At 44.1% G+C, this 21,853-nt stretch overlaps 2 protein-coding genes across 6 annotated transcripts in view; one reads left to right on the top strand and one right to left on the bottom strand.

Moving 5' to 3' along the window:
- The first annotated feature begins 628 nt into the window (after positions 1–628).
- On the top strand, positions 629–12,808 carry RPE (ribulose-5-phosphate-3-epimerase). Of its 3 annotated transcripts, XM_032765089.2 has the most exons (7): positions 629–826; positions 5,299–5,378; positions 6,224–6,363; positions 6,873–7,007; positions 7,200–7,286; positions 12,143–12,220; positions 12,295–12,808. In XM_032765089.2, the coding sequence occupies exons 1-7, from the start codon at positions 705–707 to the stop codon at positions 12,304–12,306; spliced, it is 654 nt and encodes a 217-aa protein (XP_032620980.1). In that variant the 5' UTR covers positions 629–704; the 3' UTR covers positions 12,307–12,808. The 3 variants fall into 3 exon arrangements, with proteins under 3 accessions (XP_032620980.1, XP_074926055.1, XP_032620978.1); XM_032765087.2 differs by lacking the exons at positions 12,143–12,220; positions 12,295–12,808 and adding an exon at positions 7,811–8,252 and having other exon boundaries at positions 634–826; XM_075069954.1 differs by lacking the exons at positions 7,200–7,286; positions 12,143–12,220; positions 12,295–12,808 and adding an exon at positions 7,811–8,252.
- A 612-nt stretch (positions 12,809–13,420) lies between these two features.
- Positions 13,421–21,853, bottom strand: part of KANSL1L (KAT8 regulatory NSL complex subunit 1 like) — a 119,657-nt gene continuing 111,224 nt past the window's right edge. For 2 of the 3 annotated variants that reach the window (XM_075069952.1, XM_075069953.1), the window contains exons 13-15: positions 16,227–16,339; positions 15,374–15,554; positions 13,421–14,716 (exon numbers count right to left, since the gene is read on the bottom strand). In XM_075069952.1, coding sequence (XP_074926053.1) covers positions 14,468–14,716; positions 15,374–15,554; positions 16,227–16,339 — 543 coding nt within the window. In that variant the 3' untranslated portion in view covers positions 13,421–14,467. The remainder of the gene's footprint in view (positions 14,717–15,373; positions 15,555–16,226; positions 16,340–21,853) is intronic. The other variant, XR_012656622.1, reaches the window with a different exon arrangement.

Raw genomic sequence — 21,853 nt, 5'->3', positions numbered from 1 at the left:
CCTAAATATTTGACTGTCTCTTCCTAAGCTGCTGATAACCCATCATTCAGGTAGGTATATACCTCTGCTTTGGCCTACATGAGATACAAAGCTGGGTGAAAGCAGCTGGCTCGGCACCGTGCGCCAGAACTCAGGGAAGAGTGAGTTGAGTTGATGGTGTCGCTGGCACTTGGTGACTCTCGATGGCTGGTGGCTGTGTTATGCCATGGAAGCCGCTATCTGACTTCCCCCTGGGCAGGCGAGCTGCAGGTGCGACCCTCACGATGGAGGGCCAGCAGCAGGGCCAGGCTGGGTCAGACCAAAGGTCCCGCCAGCAGCCGCAGCCCTGCAGAGGGAGTGACCAGCAGGGCAGCCAGGCTCAGGGACGCCAGCCTAGGCCAGCTGCGTGTCCTGCGCTGCGCTGCGCTGCGGGCGGGGCTCACCTCTCCCCCTCCCGCCCACCATGGTCTTTGCACCGCCCCTCAGGGGGCGGGTCTCCACTGCTACCCCGCTCCCTGGCGCCGGGAGGATGCCACAGGCTGATGTAGCGCGCCTGCGCCACCCTTTCCCCCAGGCACCGTGTTGCATTGTGGGGCGAGTAGTCCCTGCCATTCCGCAAGCCGCGGGCGGCGGCAGAACTACATTCCCCAGGTTCCCCGGGGAGGGCGTTGTGGCGTCCCTCAGTCGCGCCTGCGCCTCGCTCAGATCCCGGTATCGGGGCGGCCATGGCGTCGGGATGCCGGATCGGCCCGTCCATCCTCAACAGCGACCTGGCGGCGCTGGGCGCCGAGTGCGGCCGCATGCTGGACTCCGGGGCGGACTACCTGCACCTGGACGTGATGGACGGGTAACGGCCGCGGCGCGGCGCGCGCTTCCGCCTCGAGCCCGAGCCCCGCCCCCAGTGCCTGGCCCGGGGCTGGTCTGCGCGCGTGGCGGCTCGCTTGCTGGAGGGAGGACTCCGGGGGGCGGTTGCCGCGCGCGCCGCCCGCCCGCGGGGGGTTGCTCACGCCCTCGTGGGGCCGAGTCGGGCGCTGCTCTCAGGCAGGCTTCGCGGGGCCTCGCTGAAGGCCCGTGGCCGGTGAAGTGCAGCCTGCCGGGCAGCGCCTGCGACCCGCAGTGGGAACCCGCGCGGGGCTGGCTGGGCGATTGTGTGGGCGACATTTGGCGCTCCGGCCGTGGGACTCCTAGGAGGGCAGCGAGGTCTCGAGAGCGCGGCCTAACCCGCAAAAGTCTGCATCGCAAAGTTAAACAGCCTCTTAGTGCCCCCCCTCAGCCTGAGTCAGCTGCCGCGCACCAGCGGCGGGCGCCTGAAAGAGCGGTGTAGCCACACGCCCGCGTGAAGGGGTCTGTCTGCCTGGAACCCGTGCAGGAGCCTGTCAGATCAGCTTTGGGACGGGCGCATCCTTCATAATGGTTACGAAACAGGAAGCGAGAGCTTTTCATGAAATGTAGGGCTGGAGGGACCTCAGGATGTCACGGCAGCGCCAGTAAAAACTTAGCCATCCCGTGACAGGTCTTTAGGAACTTGGTCTTAAAATTCCCAGTGTTGGGAGGGTTCCACAACCTCCCTTGGAAGCCTAGTCCCAGGGTTTTAGCTACTCTTAAACAAAAGTTTTTCCTAATACCAATCTAAATTCCTATTAATGGCAGATTACAGTTCAGTTACTACTTGGTACTACAGCAGTGAAGGACCTTCATCACTGCCTCTTTAAAAACAGCTCTTAACATAAAACTAGCCATATCTGGGTCAGAACAAAAGCCAGTATCCTGGTCGTCCAATATGTGGCCAATCCAGGTGCCGCAGAAGGAATGAACACACCAGGTAATCATCAAGTGATCCATCCCATCGCCCACTCCCAGCAAACGGAGGTTAGGGACACCATCCCTGCCCATACTGACTAATAGCCAGTGATGGACCTGTCCTCCATGAATTTATCTAGCTGGTTTTTTTGAACCCTGTTATAGACTGGCCTTCACAACATCCTTTGGCAAAGAGTTCCACAGGTTGACTGTGTGTTGTGTGAAGAAATACTTCCTTTTGTTTGTTTTAAACCTGCTGCCTATTAATTTCATTTGGTGACCCTAGTTCTTGTGTTATGAGGAGTAAATAACACTTCCTTATTTACTTTCTTCACACTAGCTGTGATTTTATAGACCTCTGTTATATCCCGCCTTAGTCTTCTCTTTTCCAAGCTGAAAAGCCCTAGTCTTATTAATTTCTCTTCATACACCAGCAATTCCATACCCCTAATAATTTTTGTTGCCCTTTTCTAAACCTTTTCCAATTCCAATATATCTTTTTTGAGATGGGGCGACCACATCTGCACACACTATTCAAGATGTGGGCGTACCATGGATTTATATAAAGGCAATCTGATATTTTCTGTCTTATCTATCCATTTCCTAATGAGTCCCAACATTCTGTTTGCTTTTTGACTGCCGTGGCACATTGAGTGGATGTTTTCAGAGAAGTATCCACAATGACTACAAGATCTCATTCTTGGGTGGTAACAGCTAATTTAGACCCCATCATTTTATATGTATAGTTGGGATTATGTTTTCCAATGTGAATTACTTTGCATTTCATCTGCCATTGTCACCCGGTTTTGTGAGGTCCCATTTTAACTCTTCACAGTCTACTTTGGCCTTAACTATCTTGAGTAGTTTTGTATCATCTGCAAATTTTGACTATTTTTTCCAGATCATTTATGAATATGTTAAATAGTACTGGTCCCAGTACAGACTGTGGAATATCATTTATCTCTCTCCATTCTGAAAACCGACCATTTATTTTTACCCTTTGTTTCCTATTTTTTAACCAGTTACCAGTCCATAAGATGACCTTTCCTCTTATCCCATGACATCTTACTTTGCTTAAGTGCCTTTGGTGAGGGACCTTGTGAAAGGCTTTCTGAAAATTTAAGTACACTATATTCCCCTTGCCCATATGTTTGTTGATCCCCTCAAAGACTTCTAGTAGATTGATGAGGCATGATTTCCCTTTACAAAATCCCTATTGACTCTTGCCCAACAAACCATATTAATCTGTGTGTCTGATAAGTCTGTTCTTTACTATAATTTCAACCAGTTTGCCTGGTACTGAAATCAGGCTTACCAGCCTGTAATTGCTAGGATCACCTTTAGAACCCTTCTTAAAAATTGGTGGCACATTAGCTATCCTCCAGTCATTTGATACACAAGCTGATTTAAATAATAAGTGCTATACCACAGTTAGTAGTTCTGCAATTTCACATTTTACTTCCTTCAGAACTCTTGGGTGAATACCATCTGGTCCTGGTGACTTATTACTATTTATCCATTTGTTCCCAAACCACCTCCAATGGCACCTCAGTCTTTAACAGTTCCTCAGATTTGTCGCCTAAAAAGAATGTCTCAGGTTTGGGAATCTCCCTCACATCCTCAGCCGTGAAGACTGATGGCAACAATGTGTTTCATTTCTCTGCAATGGCTTTATCACCCTGGAGGGTTCCTTAGAATCTCGATCATCCCGGTGACCTACTAGTTGTTTAGCAGACTCCCTGCTTCTGATGCACTTAAAATTCTTTTTGCTATTACTTTTTGACACTTTGGCTAGCTGTAGTTCAAATTCTTTTGTGGCCTTCCTAATTACATTTTTACACTTCATTTGCCAGAGTTTATACTCCTTTCTGTTTTCCTCACTAGGATGCCTTTTTGCTTCTCACTGCTTCTTTTACTTTGTTGTTTAGCCATGGTGGCACTTTTTTGATCCTCTTCTTATGTTTTTAAATTTAGGATTTATATTTATGTTGAGCCTCTTACGGAAACTTTTTAAAGGCTGCATGAAGCTTGCAGGGATTTCACTTTTGGCACTGTACCTTTTAATTTGTTTAACTAACTTACTCATTTTTGTGTAGTCCCACTTTCTTAAATTAAGCGCTACTGTGGTGTTTTTCCTGCCGCAGGGATGTTCAATTTAATTATATTATGGTCACTATTACCAAGTGATTCAGCTATATTTGAAGACTGTTGTCAAATCCCCTCCCTTCCCTCCAACACACACACACTTTTCTTTTCTCAAGAATAAGCATGCCCAGTTTTTCAACTTTTCATCATAGATCAGGATTCCTAAACCTTGTATCTTGTTTGTCGCTCTCCTCTAGACTCTGTCCATTTTGTCCACATCTTTCCTAAAGTGTGGTGCCCAGACTGGACAAGAACTTCAACTGAGGCCTCACTTATGCCAAGTAGAGCAGGACAGTTACCTCCCACCTCTTACATATGACACTCCTGTCAATACACCCTTGAAAGATACTGGCCTTTTTTGCAAGTGCATCATATTATTGACATATTCAAGTTGTGATCCACTATAACCCCCAGAGCCTTTTCAGCAGTGCTATGATCTAGCCAGTTATTCCTGTTGTGTAGCTATGCATTTGATTTTTCCTTCCTAAGTGTATTACTTTGCATTTACCTTTCTTGAATTTCATCTGGTTGATTTCAGATCAATTCTCTAATTTGTCAAGGTTGGTTTGAAATCTAATCTTGTCCTCCAAGATGCACCCCTCCCATCTTGGTGTCATCTGCATATTCTCCACTCCATTATCCAAGTTATCCAAAATATTAAATAGTACCGGACCCATGGCTGATGTGTGGACCCCACTAGATTGACAGCAAACCATTGGTAACTACTCTTTGAGTATGGTCTTTCAATCAGATAATAGTTTTATCCAGATTGTCTTTCCCTCATTTGATTATGAGAATGTCATATGGAATTGTGTCAAAAGACTTACTAAAATCAAGACACATCGCATCTCGCGTACCCTGTATCTACTAAGCTAGTAACCCTGTCAAAGAAGGAAATTAAGTTGCTTTGGCATGATTTGTTCTGGACAAGTCTATGCTAGCTAGTGCTTATAACCCTATTATTAGAGCCCTACCAAATTCACAGTCCATTTTGGTACATTTCAGTAACAGGATTTTTAAAATGTGAAATTTCAGTTTCAGATATTTAAATCTGAAATTTCATGGTAGTGTAATGGGAGTGAGGGGGTCCTGACCCAAAAGGGAGTTGGGGTGGTTCCAAGGTTTTGCAGCATTGACACCCGTATTTCTGCACTGCTGATGGCGCTGCCTTCAGAGCTCCCAGCCAGCAGCCGCAGAGCTTCCTGCAGCTGGGAGCGGTTAACTGTATTAATGACACTGCTTCTTGAACATAGTCTATAAAGATTTGTTTTTATATTTCCCATAAATGTAGGTCAATATAATATTCCTTACTTTAGTCACCATACAGTAAAACAACATCAAGCCTAATAAAGTGTTTTTTTTTCTAATTGGTAGGCACTTTGTTCCGAACATCACATTTGGACACCCTGTAGTAGAGAGCCTTCGAAAGCAGCTGGGTCAGGATCCTTTCTTTGGTAAGGACTTCATTTTTCCAAACTCTTGAGTATGTGGTGTTATAATGACAGAAGAAACCACAAAAGACTGTGGGTTTGAATCCTCACCTGTGGCCTGTAAGCTCAGGCCACAACTCAATGTGGTAACCTCAAAACTGTTTTGCTGCTCCCTAAAACCAGCCCCAGGATTGTGTTGTCTTAGTTTAAAATAGCCTTACCCCGGGGGCCATGATGGTGGTAGGAATCATTGGAAGTTGGTTACAACACATCCCCTTACATGTGGGGAAAGTCAAGAAGGGCTGGTGTACAGCCAGCTATGTCAGATGAGGATTTTCCCAGCTTTACAAGCCCTTCCTAGAGCTTGAGTAGCACAAAGGAGCCATGTCCTGGGCCTCCAGTTTGGTGATTACAAAATATTTATAGCCAAGCAAAATGCTGTAAAAATACAGTTTCCTTTTTAGCTAAACTAAGTCAGAGGGAGGGGAGAATGTATTATGTGAGCTACAGCTTATTTGCTTTTTAGTACTTTAAAGAATCACACTCCCATGTCACTACAATATATTCAATGTCCTATTAAGCTTGAGTAGTAATTACTAAACATATGCAATACTACCAATGCTGAGCATAGATTTATTGTCTGAATTTGTTTTGTAAAAATCAGTATGCACTCATTTGAACAGCTTGTGCTGTTGCTACTCTTTTTGAGCTCTGAGTTCATGATTTGAATGTGCATCTTTTGTAATGATTTAAAGAGCTGATACGGCATATGAATTACAGGTAGTCCACAGATTGGTATATTTTGGTGAATGATGCATGCCCAGTGTATCTTGCTTACTCATGCTTCTGCTCTTCGTGATTCCTTTCAGATATGCACATGATGGTTGCCAAGCCGGAGCAGTGGGTGAAACCAATGGCTGTAGCAGGTGCAAACCAGTACACTTTTCACCTAGAGGCTACAGACAATCCAGGGGCACTGATTAAAGATATTCGGGAAAATGGGATGAAGGTGAGGAGCTGGTGTGGCAAGAGTATGTGCTGCATTGCAGTAGCTGCCTCCCTCTGGCATTGAAAGATCTGGGCAATAATGTTCTTGAGGACTAATGAAATGAAAGCAATTTATATCTGAACAGAAGTCCTAGAGACAAAGTGGAATCTTACTTTAATGCAGTGGTTCCCAAAGTGTGGGGTGCACGGAGGGAGGGCCACCCAGCTCTGCTCCAGGCCAAGCCCTGGCTTCCACTCCTGCTCCCAGCTGCAGCTCTGTCTCCTGGGGGCCATGGACTGGCTACATTATGGGTGGGGTGCAACATAAAAAGTTGGTGGACCATTCCTTTAATGCAATCAATACCTTTTTGCCTTAATTGAGCCTACATAATATTCCAAATACTGTTCACAGTATTTAACCGGTAATTTTTTTAAGCTTGCAGTAGCCAGTGTCAGAGTAATGCTAACACAGGTGCAAGGCCTCCTTTGTCCTACAGATGCATTTTCATTTATCTTTCCCTCCTTCCGCAGGTTGGCTTGGCCATCAAACCTGGAACTGTAGTTGAATATTTAGCACCATGGGCCAATCAGATAGACATGGCTTTGGTGATGACAGTAGAACCTGGATTTGGAGGGCAGAAGTTCATGGAAAACATGATGCCAAAGGTAGATACTGATTGTGTTTTATTAAATGGAACTAGTCTGTTTCTACTCCCTATGCCTTGACAACTGGGAAGGGAGATGACATTAACAAAAAATCCTTAATCATTTAAACGTTAGAAATTACATAGACCTGGGGAGTATCTGTGTAAAATCAAGTGCTTAACTTTTGTGGGGTTTTTTGTATGGGTGCTTTAGATTCAGTGGCTGAGGACACAATTTCCTTCCTTGGATATTGAAGTAGATGGTGGTGTGGGGCCAGACACCATCCATAAATGTGCAGAGGTAAGCTTAAAAGGAGATGAGTCTGTGCTGTTAAGTTTTTTAAAGACAGTCATTCTGTGCATGAAATTGTAATCTCCCTGCTGGGTCTTTCATTTTGGCATTTGCTTTGTTTTAGAATTATAAAGGGATGTCAGGAGATCATCTAGTCCAACCTCCAATTAAATCATCCAACAGATTTTGCCCCATATCCTGCTCGAGGATTGAGCTCACAACCCTGGGTTTAGCAGGCTACTGCTCAAACTGCTGAGCTATCCCTTCCTTGATAGGCTACTATACATGACCTAACCTACAGCACTTCTTTTGTCACCCTCTGCTCAGGCTAGAACCAGAACTAACCTAGGCTGCAGGAAAGCTGTTTGGGGAAATAACACCCTTTTCTCACTAGAGTAATTTTTTTGTCCATGCATGTTCCAAGTGGACAATAGTTACCTACCTTTTCTAATACAGAATTTACTAGTTAGAGTATATGGGGATTATATGGTGGTAGTCCATATTACACAGCTGGCTGGTTAACCTTCTTCCAGGCAGGAGCAAACATGATTGTGTCTGGCAGTGCTATTATGAAAAGTGAAGATCCTAGATCTGTCATCAACCTCCTAAGGAATGTGTGTTCAGAAGCTGCTCAGAAACGTTCCCTGGACCGATGAAAGCATCATCAACTCATTCCAAGGCAGCTTGAGTGTGAACGGGTTCTATTCCAGTATGGAAATATTGCTGCTGAACCAGGACTGCAGCACTGAAGAATTGCTCCTTCACTGCAAGCAGCTGTTTTGCCAGGGCTGGAAATACAATCAGCCAGTGCTATCCCTTAAATTGACTGGAGACTTATTTTATAGCAGATAACAGGTATTGGATGGAAACAAAATTGTGAGTTTTTGCTTGAAAGGTGTGGAAGACTAAGAGTCTGCTCTGTGCATTCCTACAAAACTGTTTCAATGTTTGAAATAAAACACTGGTGATAAGTCATCTTACAACTAGCAAAACTCATCTGTTAGCTGTTCAGTAGTATGTGCACTCCAGGATGAACCAGTCTTCCCCAAGAAAGAGCATCTTTCCAGAAATAAGTTCATTAACTTAGACAGGTATGTACACCCCAATAAAGTTATGGTATGATATTTCAGTCTCACAGCAGTGGGAAATAAAAGTTTGAAAAAGTAAGTCTCTTGGCCTAGTTTTCACAGGCGGTATCCTTATGACTGGCTAGTGAAAACTTGCCAAGATAAATGAGCTGAAGGTACAGTTATTAGATTAGACATTGATTCCTGAAGTTTTTACAACAAACTTCGTTGTAGAAGAGTGGATTTTGTCACCAGCAGTGAATAATAAGTTGTCTGCTATTGTGGGTTAACAAAATTTTAATTATTGCACAGTGAGCAGCAGGGTATTCTCTCATTTATACAAAAACACATGGGCATCCTAAGCCAGGTCTTTTGCATTCTAGTTATTCAAATGACTAATCATGGATTGCCTGAAGGATACTACATTTACCTATGTCTGGAAGACCAAGAAGCTACTTCAGCTGTTGCCTGTGTATAAAATGTAATAACCAGCATCTTTGACTTACAGAAGGGCCAGTAGAGAGGAAGTTAGATAATTTAGATGCACAGGGTAAATCTGCTTCAGCTGTTCAGTTTCTAAGCAATGATAGTCGAGAGAGGTAGGACTGGTTCAAGAATTCCTTTAGTTAGTCTCTCTGAAGAACCATGTTGGACATGTATGTACGAAAAAGCCAAAGCCCCACTTTAGTGCTGCATAAAGAAAGTTATTAGAGGGAACATTTTTGCGCACACCTTCCCAGTACCCCAATTCAACAGAGATGAGATACTACAGGTGTGGGGGCAGCTTGCGTAAACATAGCCACTCTAGCTCCCTCAGTAAAAGCAAATGTGAGGATGCCACAAAAAAGTACCCAGGGGGCTCAGACAGGCTTGTGAAGCTGGGGTCAAGACATCCTCATGCTGTTAGTAAGCCAGCTAGAGTTTAAACAGAACCAAGTCAGGGATAACTGTCAGTATTGGATCATTTGCTCAAACTTGCTGTGCACCACTTTTCCAAATACAGTATAACTAGCTGCTATCACACAGTACCCCCAAAACTACCATAGAGAGAATGTTTAACTGCAGGCAGTCCCGTGTTGTCATTTACACCCTTTCAGTTAAAAAAATACTATGCTCTGTCCCAAGGAGAAATATGTAATTGAATCCCTTGTCAGGTCCTAGATTAGAGCAGTTTGGGGTCCACACCTTTTTTTGTCAACAGGCTTGAGCAGGTGTAAACTGCCAGCCTAGGGCTGCACTTCAGGGGGGAAAACATACATGCAGGAGAACCACCTCACCTCCCCAGCAAAGTGGCTGGCTAATTGTTCCTACTGCAGCACCCCCCTTTTGTAAGTGTGACCTCTTCACTTCCACAGCCTCTTATTACAGCTAAGGTTAAGGGAAAGGCTATTAGTCACTGTGGAGATTACTACTTCAGCATATGCTTAATTACATTCTTCTGTTACACCTTAAAAATTGCCCATTTGCTCACTATTAGCAAACAAATAAAAATGACAATTTTCTGTCCCAGCATGCCTTCCTGCACTTAAGAATAAATGATGTAAATATGCTTATGCACAGAAAACAGCAGCTACACCTCATCCATGAAAGTACATATTGAACATGGAGACACTCAGTTTGATCAGGCATCCAAATGGAAAAAGTATTTCCACATTAAAACTAACCACACAGGATCTACATCCCTCAGTCATGGGTCAATGAATAGAGAAGTTTGACTCAAACTTTCATGCCTAAATCAAATGTCCAGACACTCTGCCCATCAGTCTCATACCATTCAACCTGCCAGACCCCCAGTGAGGAACATAATTAGTTGTACTTTTCTTTAACCTCCGTCTCGTGATTCTTTAAGTGGATGAATTCATAATGTAAATACATTTTCAACAATAAAATTGCAGGGATATCACTAGGACTAAAATGAAAGCCAGTTGAGAATTATTTGTCTCAAAGTTCCAATGGAGAGCCAACAAAGCCATCTAGACTGTAGTGCCAAAACAAACTTTTGTGCATTACTGGACTGGAGGTCGAAGCGGTAACTGATATTCTCTAACAAGGGAAGGGTCCAGGGTGCCCACTATCATCAATGGAGGAAAATATATAAGACTCCAGATGTCCAATTCAATCCTTATTTGGAGGTGGGGTCCTCCAAAGGACAGTTCTGTAAGCAAGCTAGCATGCACCCAAATAGGGTGAGAAACTATACTGAAAATGTGCTCTGCTCATCACATCTGAGGACTTTCTGCCGTTCCCATGCTTTGATGAACGTCGTGGATCTGAAGGAGGATGTGAAATCTCTTGCAACAGGGCCAGGGAAGGAGATATGGAGACCTGAAAAAATGCCTTTTGATCCAAAATGGTAAACAAAGCACAAATATACTAAAACAAGTCAAGTCCAACAGTGCCTGACTGCATAATGCTCAGTACTTTACGGCTGCAGAGGGGGATGGGAGGGGAGGAATGACCTGTTTTAGCTTTATGTAACAGCTAAAAGACAAAAAGTTGAGGAAATTTTTGAACATTTAAGGGAGGTATGAGGGGGGGAAAAACTTGAGTAAGGGGCTTCATGGCTTTTTATAAACTCAACCCTGGGGCTGAGCGTATAGCAGTTCTCAGTATGCTCTGACCTAGACAGCTAATGTTTTCAGAATTCATGTGCCACAATACACAAACTATAGGTGAGGGAAAGGAAGGAAATTGATGGAGGCCATTTCCATGAGAGAGAATTATTATCCCCATAAGTTTTAATGATTAAGAATTGAAGATAGCACAACAGATCTGTACAGCACATTTGAAGAAAGAGGGTGGGGATGGGGCTTGTGTAGGTGCTAGACAGACTGAGTGCAGTTTCTTACTGTCACAGACTTCCCGTGTGGCGTTGGGCAAGTCACTTAGTGTGGGATTATGACCCCCATTTTACAGAGAGAGACAGAAACTGTCTTGGCTCTGGCCTATAAACGGTTTGGGGCAAGGCCTGTCTCTTCCCATGTGTTTGTACAGGCCCTAGCATAATAGAGCCTTGATCTCAACTGGAGCTTCTAGGGGCTACTGTAATACAAGTACGGTAAATAGTAGCATCCCTAGCCCCAAGAGTTTCCAGAGAGAGAGAGGTTTATACAAATAAGATGAGTTTGCTGGAGAGCTTGGGAAGTAGTGGGGGGAGATTTGAAGGAGAGGTTATGTGGTCAGTAGGTGGGGGAGCGTGGGGGTGGGGGAGAGGACGGCATTCCAGCCACTTGGGGCACTGGGAGAAAGGACACAGGTAATCATGGGAGGACATACAGGGACTGGAAGGATTACAGAGTGCAGGGCTGGTATGGGGGAGCAGTAAGTAAAAAATGATAAACTATATTCTATTCTTCCCTTATATCATGGAGTTCAATGGATGGAAGCGGTCTCAGAATCTGCCCCCAGGCAAATTATTTTGCTGTCCCAAATCAGATGAGATGTGGACTATAAGAGCAAAATGCCTTAAATATTTGCATAGGGAGAAAACAGAAAAGTAAAGTTCTCCATTTTGCATCCAGTTTTTCAGTCTCTTTCTTGCCCATCTCATCTTTGCCAGGGTGGTTTCATTACATTCTTGGAAGGTTTAGGGTAAGGCAGAGGTCATCTCAATAGGGACAAAGAGGTTGTGTGCAATCTTCATTTGTATCGGCCATGTAACTGGCAAGATTAACAAATAACATCTTTAGAAGAGGATGTTAATACTGCTCAGTAAAGGAAATTGCCAGGAACTACTCAGGGGCAATGCAAAGATTTCCCCATCCTATGTGATAGCATTTGTCGTTACTGATTTTACAGCACAAGAGTCTCATATCCAGATCCTCTGAAAAGCAATGCAGCGAGCTGCCTGACAACCCACCAAGCCAGCCCAGTTTGGTTAGTAGTCCTACTCTAAAGTTTACTTCATTTTTAAAATATTCTCGTAACAGAGAACTCTCTCTTTCCTTCAGGATCCTGGATGATTCAGACTTCATTACTAAGTCAGTGTTCCTCACCTGTAGTTCTCCTGAGTCCTGCATGCAGGGAGTTCATGTGACTGATGCCCAGATCCCAGGATTGCACCTCACACTGCCAAACAGATCAGACAAGAACAGGAGGCACTGAACAATCTATACAGTTGTATGATGGGAGCTATGAGGATCTGAGCTGCTCCTATCTTCACTTTGAAGGAGCAGGGGAGTGGAGAAGAAAACAGCCTCACCTCACACTGCTCTCCAACTCACATTCCCAGCAGCAGCCAGAAGACGAGGGAGAGAGAAATGAGAAATACCCCATTCCACTCAGAAACTAGGAAGAAGGGATAATAGAGGGGGAAGCAACAGTCTCACAGCCAGTTAGTTATCCAGTGCGTCGTCATCATGTATTAATGCAACATTAACAAATGCAACAGCAAGGCTTTGTACCATTACTACTTTGCGGCTCCCACAAAGCCATTAAAAGATCATACAGGTCTTCAGCTCTTAAAGGTACATACCACTAATTTGATGTTACAGAATCTAAGTACTTCTATTGCTGATCAAATTCAGACTATACACGTTGTATGGAAATAACTTTTAATTTAAAAAAACCTTACATTGAAGATTATTGTATCAGACATTGAGGCAAAATTTGAGTTTAATTTGCTGGACAAACCAGTGTTAAAAAAAAGATTTAAAATAAATCAGAATGTGCAATAAACTACAATGTAGCATAGGCAGTAGTGTTGAAACTTGACTGAACTTTTTTCTGAGGTCCAGCGTATATTTCCAGTCAATCTGACAGGAAAAAAATTAAGTTTGACACTACAAACGGGTCATCTGTCAGTACTGGATATTACAAGCTGAGGAAAAATGTTGTACAAGAACAGAGACTCATATATAGTTGCCTTCAACTGTTGTACACAGAAAAACTTCCTGCTGACAGTGGTTTAAACATACATTCTACTGGTGTCGAATTATTGTTCTGCTACAAGAATACTGCTAGATCATCAATTCTTGTATGCGTCATCTTCTGTTAGCATCACTTGAGGATGCAGATAAATTCTAAATACTGTAATTCAGAATGTATGAGTTTAAACAATTTGCTTTTATTTTCTTAAGAGTATAATAGCTGGGAATTTAAAAGTCAATCTGTATTTAGAAACATTATGAAAGGTTTTTTAAAGCCCTTCTGATGTCCTTATTAACAATGTTTTCCTTTCTGGTTAGTCACTCTGCTTTTGCATACTTGGCAAAACCTTGCAAGGTATCGCTTAGAAATCGTAACAACTATACTTGTTGGTAAGATATTACAGCACACAGTTCTAAGCAGCATTAGCTACTGCAGGTCTAGGAGTCAGGTCTCCAAATATCTGATGATCCAAAATGAAATTCAGAGCTGCATCTTCATTTAATTCAATCTTCATTTCCTCACCACTCCTAGGCTTCTCTGCTCCTCATGTGACTGAAATAGAAAACTGTCTACCTTTCGTATAGTAGAGAAATCAACTATGGAAATATAGTGGTATATTTGTGTGTTAGCGTTTGAGGATTTCTGCATGAAACTAACAATAGAGTTGAATGACTGACTCATTTTAAGCCAAATATAAGGCTTCTGAAAGAGTCATTTAAAAACTACTGTTACTTAAATATTCAAGGGATTTCAGACAAGGCAGGTATTTGCCACATGCTCATGCCACCAAAGGAAACCATTTGAAATTACCCCCTTCTCCTCACTGTCTTTTCAAGTAGTTTTTCTGTGTTTTGAAGTTGTTTGTTTAAAGGAATAAAGTGTGTTCTGCTGTCCCAGAATCCATCAGAACCATAAACACATTTGAAAGAAAAAAAGGAAGAATATTAAAGAACGTGGCAATATGACAACAGAAAGCAATAAACCGTGCCAGCTATTTAGGTGTGCCCACTTTCAACACAGGGAATACTAGACTTCCAGCTTGAAATAATTAGTTTCTCTTGTGGTTCGGGAAGAAGAAAGTGTTGCGTTTGGGATTTTATCCTGCCTGTTACAATGCAAGGAAGAAAATATATTATATGCTGCTAATGTACAATATTTGAATTGTGCTGTTATTTCTTGTGTGAACAACAGAGATTTTACCTTATACTTTTCTCCATCTTAATTGGCTTTCTTAATGAACCACGTTATTTCCTGTCACCTGTGTTTTCTTGTGCTGCAGAGTCCCAGGAAAACACTTTTGCAGTCTTCTAGCTCTTCTGTGGATTGTTTTCTTGGTGGATGGCCATTCTTTGGCAAAGTGATGGGAGTACATGAAGTGCAGAGAGAGTCACTGTGGAAAGCTGCACTTGAACTTTCAGTCTGATTTGTTATTTGGTCTTGGCACTGTAAGGTTTCTATGTCTTCATCCTTTAACGGAAAAACCCGAAGTTCCCACAGCTCAGACTGAAAGGAGTCAAAGAGGGGAGGGGAGGAAAGAGGGGTCCTGGTTAGCTATGTGGAGAATGATTCTGTTATCAAGTAACAAATGAGTCTTGTTCTTTACAGTGCTTGCAAGGTTCTTCAGCTGCAGGGAAGAATACCATTCTGCTGGGTACCAGTTTTCAATGTAGCTTGGCTTAATACAACACAACTTCATTTTGTATAGAATCTTTTAAATAAGTTGTATCCCAACATTGTTTCCAAGGTTAGACAATGCAGTTACAATGTAAGGGGCAAGGGACGTAAAAAGGAATCCTCTATTTTCTACTGTTAAGAACATCTATTAGCATCACAATCAGTACTATTTGGAACACATGTTGGCATCCTCTGAAAAAAGCTACAGAATGTATTAATAGCCTGCTACTCTCTCATCTCTGAGGCTGAGACATTTTGACCCAGTAGTGAAAGTTTTGCCTGTGCTGTCCCTATTCTGTTGACAAATCGAGGACTTCATTTGGAAGTGATCTCAATCTGGTAATTTGCAGAAGCTCTAAATGCAATCCAAAAATTAGAGATGAGAGCACTTACATTTGCAATTTTAGAACCTGATCCAAGACCCACTGAAGTCAGGAAAACTTTGGGCACTGGATTAGGCCCTTACTTACTAAAAAAACATCATACCTTTGCTTCTTGGTTTTCCTTTGAAGACTGTGGGACCCTTAAACATACAGAACTGTGGATTTCTGAAGTATGATCAGAAGCAGCTTCAGCAACACAACGCAGTGAGGCACATGAGTTACGATGGTTTTCTTTCAGTACTGGATCTTGTCCCTGCTGTCCTTCAGCATTTTTGCTATAAGATCTAGTACAAGACAAAATGAAAAAAAAGCTTTTGTTTAATAACTCCTGTCAAGTGACTGGAAACAATTCAGATTTTTTTTAAAAGAGGAAAAAAGGCACTACTCTAAGTTTTTAATAATGGCTTCTTATTTCTATGCTTAGTAGTAAAGAAAACCTGAAAACTGAACTCTAAAGCAAAGCTGACCTTGGTATAAAATATTTAAATACATTTGAATGTCTGACTTTTTTTGGAAAGTACTAACTTAACAGAATCTAGTACTTGAAGTGGGTCTCTGAATGCAATTACTTTCAGTCTTAGATCCAGAGAAGTGACACCTCATTCTTTCATGTAAATCAGAGATTACTGAGTGAGAAGTGACCACCCTATTCATTTGACTAAGGCATTAATTACTGAGCACGGCAGCGAACAACAGAAGTGGGATGGGTTCAGAAAATGTTAAGATTTTATTCACTAATATCCCAATAACCTAGATTTTCTTTAAATTCTTAAGTTTTCCTTTCAGAACAGTACATTAAATATGCATGATACCATACTGGTAAACAATCTGATGGAGAATACCCTCATTTTCAAAGATGCTTCACTCTATTGATAGGATTTCTAAAAGTTGCTGTGCTACCAACAGAAGATCCCAACGATTCTGTAAGAGTCCTCCATTTATGACAATACACCTGCCTGCTATTTCTTCTGGGCCATCGGCTCTGTTCCCACAATGACCACCTTGCTTTCTCTCTCTCTTCATATTTTGCATGACGTGAAGAAAAAAGTTCATCTGATAGATCTTCGATCTGTAATTATAAATGAGAGATGGCTGCTGCCATGATTACAAGCATCACTAAAGATGAAAACAGTGGTTTTATATAGAGTCATGTGGGGAGTCTGTGTCACCCGCACAACAAAAAGTATCGAATGTGCACTGGAGGGTACAAAGGTATAGTCAACTGTATGTGTTCATGTTAAAATATGACAGAAAACTACGGCTATATGATGCAGCAACTTTTTAGCTTACTAATTTACATGTTTGGAAGGGGGGATCTCAAGTTGATATAAGAATTATTTTACCCCATGGAAATAATCAAGGACTACACTAGATTGAAAAGTAAGAGGAAGGTTACTTACTTGTAAGTCAAACAAACAGGAGACATGCTACATTTGTGGATGCACACTTGTGTCTCTTCCAGGGCAGGACACAGAAGTGAACTATAGCACTTAAGAGCAACTACATTTTCCTTCAGAGATGTAAACTGTCAGATTCTTTTGCATTTTGGTTCTAAAGTAGCACAGCGAATCAAGTTTTAAGAGTTAAGCACGTAGATCCTCAGGTAACAGTATCCTTAAAAAAAGTACCTGAGCTATTTTATGAAGTTAACTGTTGAGCATTAAACCATGACCCCAAGAATTCTACTCAAGGTTATAAAAAGTCGGTGTCTCCAGCTGGCCTGAGTTCCTCTCTACTTCAGCATCCAAGACTCAACAGAAGTCTGAGGATGAGGTGCAATGTGTAGATATGCAGAGGCAATACATTTGGAAAATTCCAGTTACTAATAAGCAAGTTCCATTCTTCAAAAATTGCGTCTGCAGAGAACAATGAACTGCAGCAGTGTTCAGGAGAAGGGCTTGGAAGTTCTTAGCTGAAAAAAGACTGAGAAAACAGCGTTTCATCCTTCAGTCGGGCTTCTCATTTGAAAGAACAGTGCTGGATAAGCTGAACTTTGTGCAGCAGACTTACAAATCTGTTAGGGAGACATGGCAAAGGGGAGAGGGAAAGGCACACAGAGCACTACCAAAAGAACCCTTAATTCTCTCAGCACTGCAACTCCTGCTTACTCATAGCCTTGTAAGTTTAGCCTATCATATGTATCCAATTTAAACAGTCTCTGAACAGAGACTGCCTTGGATGTCTTACCAAATATGAGCAGCTGAGATGATTTCCTAGAAGGCTTGGACCTATCCAAATTTTAAAGTCTGACCTAAGCAGGCATACTATGAAGCTTTTAGAGGAGTGGAGCAAAAAGTTGAGGTGAAGATACAACACAACATTGTCTTTGTGAAATAGTTTAAATGGAGGATGGGACATAGGGGCTTAGATTTTGCTCAGACAGATGGTTACCATATATGCAACCAGAAAAACGATGTTTAGAACAGACTAAAATTGCTTGAAGAGGAAGTCCAATATAGGGCCGCCCAGAGAATTCAGGGGGCCTGGGGCAACGCAACTTTGGAGGCTCCTTCCATAAAAAAAAGTTGCAATACTATAGAATACTATATTCTTACGGGGGCCCCTGTGGGGCCCAGGCCTGGGGCAAATTGCCCCACTTGCCTCCTCCCGCTCTGGGCGGCCCTGGTCCAATATATCTTGGCAAGTTCCAGAAGCCCAGAGGGTTATAAAGGAATGCAACAACTCTAAGCTAATGTTTCACAGAAGGGTGCATGGAAAGAAAAAAAAAAGATACTCATGCTGCAGGAGTGGGAAGCAGAAATGTGCTTTGAGCATGGAGTAATGTAAATATGACCTCATTAAGAATAAAACACATTCTAAAATGAAAGGCCCCGTGGGAAAGGTGAAATGCCACATTCCTACTAGAAACCCAGCAGATAATAGTCACCATTTCAATGCAAAAGATTTCTTAGTGAATGGTTTGCAGAACTCCAGCAAGACGCTCAGATCCAAGCTCATGAGAATTTTGGTTGCTCAGTTAAGCACAAGACCCAGGCTGCTAAGTGAAGCCCTCTAGATCCAGACACCAGATCTGCCCTGCACTTTGAGACAGTCTGACTCTTACTTCTTCCGCAGAACATTGAAAATTGAGGTTGCTGCTCAGTCACAGCTGAGAAGAACAAAGACATGCACACAAAGGAGCTGTGTTTTGCCCTCCTCCAGACACCCAAGGACCAGATCTCCACAGGCCCACTCTCTGGCATAGAGTTCAGAACAGGTTCAGGACTGCTGTAATGTACTCTTGTTGCCAATGGCCCACAAATTCACTTGAGCACCTCGGGACGGTCAGAGCAGAAGGGTGCTATGGCCACACCTTGTTTTTAAACAACCATGGATGTTACATTAATGACACTGTTCATTTTGCTTATTAATTCAATACAATATTCCATTTTGTAAGTGTGCCTGAAGGTGCTGCAGAACCTTCAGTCAGATGCCACGGAACTGAGGTTGTGTCGACACTAGCACTTTTGTCGGTAAAACGTTTGTCAATCAGGGGTATGAAAAAGAACCCGCCCTGCCTGACAAATTTCACTGACAAGCCAGTGTGAACAGCATTCTGTTGGCAGGAGATACTCATTAGGGGTGGTTTAATTATGCTGGCGGGAGAACTCTCCCCCGCCGGCACAGAGCGGGTACACGGGAGACCTTACAGCAGTGTAGCTTTAGCGGTACAGCTGTGCCGCTGTAAGGTCTGTAGTGTAGACAAAGCCCCAGGGAACTAACCACAAATTTTAGGTTAAGTTTTGCCAAAGAGCACATTGGACCCTGGTAATACCCTACAACAGACAGCACACAGCCATGTGGTTTCTGCTGCAACAGTGTTAGATACATGATTTTACAAAATGGATGAGGGAGTTTGTAACTGTTAGATGTGAACACAAACTATTGCAGCTGCATTATTCTGTGATAAATCTATCTGAACACAGCACTCCACAGCTTCACTGTGTGCTGCTGCTGGGGACCAAAAAGCTGATCCGAAGTCCACAGACTTCAGTGGAAAGACTCCCATTAGCTTTACTGAGCATTGGGTCAGGCCCTAATGCACATGCTTGCAAAGCTGGCTGATAAGTGGATATGGAAAGTCTGGCATGTCAAGCACACCGCTTTCAGCTCTCTGACATTGATGTGGAGATAGAGCTTGGCCTGAGACGAAAGGCCTTGAGTTCTAGTGTCTCCCGGATGTGCTCCCCAGCCCAGTGCTGATGCGTCCGTCAATACAGAGAGAGACAGCTGAGGGCTGGAGAAGGGAATCCCTGCACATACTACCTGTGGGTTGAGCCACCACAGGAGGGAGCCAAGAACTTGGCGAGGCAGGGTTACAACCTTGTCCAAATTGTCCCGGGCTGGCCGATAACCCGATGTTAGCCGCGACTGAAAATGCCGAAGTCCAAGCGCACCACATAGGTCCAGGCTGCCATGTGTCCTAGAAGTTTCAGGCAGTTCCTTGCTGTGGTAGTGGGGAACTGCCTGAGACCTCGAATGATATTGCCAAAGGCCTGGAACCTCACTTCCGAGTGGTACGCCCTGGTCGAGTCCAGCACTGTCCCTGTAAATTCTATCCACTGAACTGGAGACAACGTTGATTTCCCCTCGTTCAAAAGGACCCAGATTGTTGAATGTCACCCTTATGAAGTCAACCTGTGCTTCCACTTGAGCTCTGAAGCTGCCCCGATGAGCCAGTCGTTGAGGCACGGGAACACCTGTACCTGCCGTCTGCGCAGGAACACGGCCACGACTACCATGCACTTGGTGAACGTGCGAGGTGCCGCTGAACAGAGGACTTTGAACTGATATTGATTGTTGTTCACCACAAACCTGAGGTATTTTTTGTGGTGCGGAATTATTGCTATGTGAAAGTATGCATCCAAGTGAAGGGCAGCATACCAGTCTCCTGGATCCAATGAAGGGATGATGAAGGCCCAAAGAAACCATGCAGAACTTGAGCTTCTTCACGAACTTGTTGAGTTCTTGCAGGTCTAGGATGGGTCTGAGCCTGCCTTTGGCTTTCAGTATTAGGAAATACCAGGAATAGGAAACACTTGCCCTTCTGTTCCTGAGGAACCTCTTCCACTGCCCCTAGCGAAAGGAGTGAATGGACCTCCAGTATAAGGAGTTGCCCATGAGAGGGGTCCCTGAAGAGGGATAGAAGGGCGGGAGGGCACAGAATTGGATGGAGTATCCCCTCTCTACCGTACAGTGCACCCAGCAGTCCCAAGTGATACAGGATCATGCACGGTAGAAAGGGGATAGTTAGGACAAGAAGGTAAGGTGGAGTAGATCCAGTTCTTGTTCTGGTGTGCCATTCTCGACTGCACCTCCAAAAGGCCGGTTTGGAACTGGGAGGTGACTTGGATTGGCCAGAGCTCTGGCCTGAGGACAGATGTAGCCTCTTCCTACTGCTCCAATTCCTCCTTCAGGAACTGTGCTGTTGGTTCTGTTGCTGGGAGAACTGCAGAGGAGGTTGTGGGAGTATGGAGGCCCAGCCATTTGAGGGTGGCTCTTGAGTCTTTTAGGCTATGAAGCCTTTTGTCTGTCTTTTTGGAAAACAAGAGTCACACCTTCAAAGGGGAGATCGCGAATGGTCTGCTGGACCTTGTATGGCAGATCTGAAACTTGCAGCCAAGAGCCCCTTCTCATGGCCACCTCTGTAGCCATCACCCTGGAGGCTGCATCAGCTCTGTCATGCTCCACCTGAAAAGAAGCTCAGGAGACGAGCTTGCCCTCCTTGACCAAGGCCAAAAACTTGGCATGGGAGTCTTGTGGCCGCAACTCTGCAAATTTTGCCATTGCTTCACGTGTATTATAGCAGTACCTGCTAACAATGGGCTGCTGGTTTGAAATGCAGATCTGCAACCCGCCCATAGACTAGACCTTTCTACCGAAAAAGTCAATTCTTTTCGCCTCCTTGTTCTTACAGGAGGGTCCCTGGTAACCTTGCTGCTCAGTGGGTGCAAGTATAGATACTCACAACCCTTAATTGGCACAAAGTATCATCTTAGTTTTGGGGGGGGGGGCCAACAAGGCTGTGGTCTGCCAAAGTTTTGGCTGTCGCAGATATAATTTTGATAAGAGGTAGGGCAATGAGTGTGGGTCCAGAGGGCACAAGGATGTGCACCATGAGATCCGCGTCCTCAATTACCTGCTCCACCTGAATGCCGCAGCAACTGCTGCAACACCCTGTTGTCCTCCAGAGCTGAAGCTATAGCGGTGCCAACCAGTGCCTCACCTGGTGAGGAGGAGGAAGAAGCCTTCATAAAGGGTGGCCGTTCCTTCCCCTTGGTGCCCAAGGGGCCCCAGGACTCCTGGGGTTCCCAGGCTGGAGCCGACCTGGATGGTGCTGTGTCCTGAGGTGCTGAGACAGAGGACCCACATGCCAGGGCTGCACTGCAGGTGTTGCTGCCGATGGTGCTGGCGCTGCTGCCACCGCTAACACTGGTGCCTCTATAGCTGGCTGCCGTGCCTGGGAGATTGCAGGTCCCTGAGGGGCGGGAGATTGGAACAAAAGTAGCCGAGGCTACAGATGATGCTGCTAAGAGTCACCATTGGCTCCGTCCCTGGCTCTGATGGAAGGGCCACTCCTCCA

The sequence above is a fragment of the Chelonoidis abingdonii genome, chromosome 10 (assembly GCF_003597395.2).
Source record: "Chelonoidis abingdonii isolate Lonesome George chromosome 10, CheloAbing_2.0, whole genome shotgun sequence".
NCBI classification, from domain to species: Eukaryota; Metazoa; Chordata; order Testudines; family Testudinidae; genus Chelonoidis; species Chelonoidis abingdonii.
This window is presented reverse-complemented; position numbering and strand designations above follow the sequence as displayed.